A 3,930-nucleotide genomic window follows, 5' to 3' on the forward strand; every position below is an offset into this window, starting at 1 on the left:
ACAAATAAAATTCCTCTTAATGTCGATCTTAGTTAGAATTCCTAATCATAATCAAAATAGAATTTGAGTCACACCCTAATTCTAACCCAAAGTAACTCGAGGTTCCATCTTTCACTAATCTTTCCACTCTTTTGTTTGGAAATGTGAACCAAACATATGCCACAACAAAGAAGATTTATCACTACATCTACATCTAGGACGTTTGAAACCAAAAACAGTATTAAAGTAGCTATAGGAAGAGCATCATAAATTCATAAAAACTACCATACAAAGTTCCATTGCCAATCAGTGACAGTACAAGTGCACTTCTCTTGTCCCAAAATGAAAATGATATTGTAGTTAGTCTAAGAGAAATATAGATATCAAATTCCTCCTAATTGAGGGTTAATGTACAACTTCTAGCAAATTGAATTGGGAGCATGCTATGTGTACAACCGAAGTTGACAACCCTCTCACATTGGGGGTCCCACGTTTTTTTATTCATCGTGGGCCCCCTCCCATGTGAGGAGTTGTACAACTACCAAAATTGAATTCAAAACATATACAGTAATTTGTGGCGTGTTTTCCCTCACATTATTTTCTCCTTTGGATTAGGCGGCATCAAAACTGACGTGGGAGGCATCCCAACCATCCACATAGAGTCAAATATCCAAAAACTGGTGATCCTTACCAAATCCTCATTTGACATTGACGAGAGAATCAAGCAAACATTTCTCGCAGTTGCTGGCCCATCGTCACACATTGCCAAAGTACTCTTTGAAACAGTATTGTGACTGACTTGTGCATGTAACATTGCCTTTTGTTGCATTCTCAATACGTCGTGAAGTCTTGTAAATCTTAAAATTCCTGCATCACTTAGCATCCTCAAGACTTTAGCCAAAAGTTTCTAAGTAGTTTCGTTTATTCTACAACCAAGTAAAGACTCAAAGTCTTGAAGGCTAATCGGCCAATCATGAAAAATTCTTGAGTAACGTAGCTCATTCTACAACTAAGTCGAAGGCTAATAATTATCAAGAGAACCTTAGTTCTCTCATTGCATGTTACCCCCCTGCTACAAAAGTACATTGCTAGCTTAATCGCCACGTTTAGGCATCCCGTGAATATCGATATTAGTCCAACAAGATGCAATCAAGTGACCAATTAGATTCCAAGCATCTATAGTTTACGTTTGTTTAATTTTGATTTTGATTTTTTGCTCTTTCCTATTTGTTATTTTTATGCCTCAACTTGACCCATGTTCCATTAGTAGAATTGAGAGCCTAATTGAGGAGAACATGCCTATGTTGGGCCAGATTTTCTCCGACCTAGTTAATTGGAGTAGGGTTTAGCCTTTTAGACTAAGGTATGATCGCCTCAATTAGAAGTTGAATTGATCAAATCAAGGGTCATTTTAACTTAACCAAAGGTCTAGTTGACTTATAAATTTATAATAGTAGCCTTAGGAAGGATGTTTTAAGAAGAAAAAAAAATCTTTTAATATAAGTAATTGATGACAGGTCTTTCTAACCAAACAATAAAAACAAAATACTCTCTTCAGTCGGACAAAGATCGAACATCTGAGTCATTAAAAAAATAAATAAATAAATAAAAAATACATAGAAATACATACACTTACATTCAAACAAATTATCACACATGGAATAATAAGTTGTCAATTAAATTTGCAAGAATGTAAAGCTGCCCTACCATTTACCTTAAAAATCGAAGCTACCCTGTATTTGACCTTTAAAATTTCTGGATGTGTACGTATTTCTATACTTTACTTTTTAATCCTCTTATAATTATCTTTTCAATTGCCTTTTTATTGTCCTGACAAAGTGTGAACATTCAAGTTTCAATTATTGACTCATTCTCGAATCCAAGCTATTCAAGGAAATATGAAAAACTTCATGCTTTCTTCAAGCATTTAAATAAACTAAGAGCATTTTGGCTAAGTCTAAGAGTTATTTTTAAAAAGTCACCCACTTTCTCGAAAATAAGTAATTTAAAAGTAAATTTGACTTACTTTTAAGCAAAGCTAAACATGCTTTTAGTGCTCTTTTTCCTCTCACGTGTAGTGTTAGCATATCTTATCCCCTAAAATCTTAAGCAACATATTTATTTCATTTGGTTTTTAGCATGTACCAACTAGATTTATTTTGAGAATAATGTTATTCATCATCAATGCGGATAATAACTAGTCTATGTGACTATGGGATCACTACCACATAGTTCAATGAAGTTGCAACATATTTTTATTTATTGAACAACGTAAGAGTAACCACACTATAGACAATTACTAGCTAGTGGTTAATTGTGAGGACGAATAATATTCTCTTATTTTTTTATCAAAGCATTACATATGTTGCCAATGCTTGGAATTTTAAGTCCTTACTCTTCTACCATCTCGTCTAAAAATTTAAATTCATCACAAAATAATCTCGTTTAAGTGTAATTGAAATATTCAGCAGTTGGAATACAATTACTCTAACATGTACGTTAACGGTGTACTTGACTTGGAAGAACGCGTCGAGTATACTAAGTGGCCCGAAAAATCAAACCCAAAAAAAATTGCAGTCACTATCGGGATGACTCATAATGTAGACACGCGTCAGCCAATATCAATTTATTCTTATGGTGCCCATTGCAGACTTGCAGTATTCTATTCCATTCAAACCGTTGATTTTGGACCCTAAATTTCAGAAGTTTCTTTCTTGAATGTTGAATGATTTTTGTTCCCTAGGCGTGTTTGACTTTTAACCGTTTACTTGAGAAAAAGTGTCCCATTATAATTCTAAAATTTGCCACAAATCTTGTCACATTCCCGTTAAACTAAAGATTTACTTACCATTTTTCGGGGACAGCCAATAGAATAAATCCCTTTTCCCATTTTTTGTTTGAAGACTGTAAATCAAGATCAGAATCATCGAAATGGCAGATGCATTGACAGAAGAACAGATTGCCGAGTTCCGGGAAGCCTTTTGTCTGATTGACAAAGATTCTGATGGTAATTTTTCTGCTCCTTTATCTGGACTAGAATCATGTGTTATCGGTCGAGCCACCGGCCTCCAACTCTTAATGTCGGATCACTAAGGCCGTCTTTCATTCATTCTCGACCAGGATTAATGTTACTAAATCATATTGGTTGACAGAGGAACTAATTTTTTTCTCCATGTAAAGGTGTAATCACCATGGCAGAACTTGCGGCAGTTATACACTCCTTGAATGAACATCCAACAAAGGAAGAAATTCAAGAAATGATAAATGAAGTCGACAATGATGGAGATGGCACCATAGATTTTGAAGAGTTTTTGGGTATTATGGCTAGAAAGATGAAGGTAATATGAATGAGTCAATTTGAAATTACACATTGGTATATGCTAGGAATTAGAAGCTGAATCAATGTAATTTGTATTTGATAGGACAATGGAGCAGAGGAACTAAAAGAAGCTTTCAAAGTTTTCGATAGGGATCAAGATGGATTCATATCCGCTATTGAGGTGAACATTCCATCACAATGCTTCCCATAAATCTCCGTTCTTTTTTAACTCCATCTGTACGTCCGCGCCATACCCAATATGGAATTAGAGTTTATTCTCAAAATGTAAACCTTTAATCGCAAGGTATCGGCGGAGTCTGCCGGAAGCGCCTGTGGTCGATACGATTCCACTCAATCTTCTCCCAGCAGCTTGCTCCTTTCTTTTCTTTGTGTGGGGAGTCTCTCTAGGACCTTCTTAGTTTAGTAGTCTTGCTTTTAATACTATATTGGGAGTTGCTCCACGTATTGCTTGACATGCTAGACGTCCCGACTTGGGAGCCCGTTCGCCTTTACCTTATGAGTGTTGGTGGAGTAACTCAATTCCTTCATAAAATTTGTGCGAACTTTCGTGACAATCCCCTATCAATACCATATCATCTGCCGCCACCCCCCCCCCCCCCCCCCCCCCCCAC

General features: G+C 36.1%; 1 protein-coding gene across 1 annotated transcript in view; it reads left to right on the top strand.

The window, feature by feature from the left end:
* Positions 1-2,775: 2,775 nt before the first annotated feature.
* LOC111383114 (calmodulin-like) overlaps positions 2,776-3,930 on the top strand; it is a 10,304-nt gene continuing 9,149 nt past the window's right edge. The window contains exons 1-3 of the mRNA XM_023007188.1: positions 2,776-2,986; positions 3,160-3,317; positions 3,402-3,479. Of these exons, the coding sequence (XP_022862956.1) occupies positions 2,911-2,986; positions 3,160-3,317; positions 3,402-3,479 (312 nt within the window). The 5' untranslated portion in view covers positions 2,776-2,910. The remainder of the gene's footprint in view (positions 2,987-3,159; positions 3,318-3,401; positions 3,480-3,930) is intronic.

Source organism: Olea europaea, unplaced genomic scaffold, assembly GCF_002742605.1.
Source record: "Olea europaea var. sylvestris unplaced genomic scaffold, O_europaea_v1 scaffold2614, whole genome shotgun sequence".
NCBI classification, from domain to species: Eukaryota; Viridiplantae; Streptophyta; class Magnoliopsida; order Lamiales; family Oleaceae; genus Olea; species Olea europaea.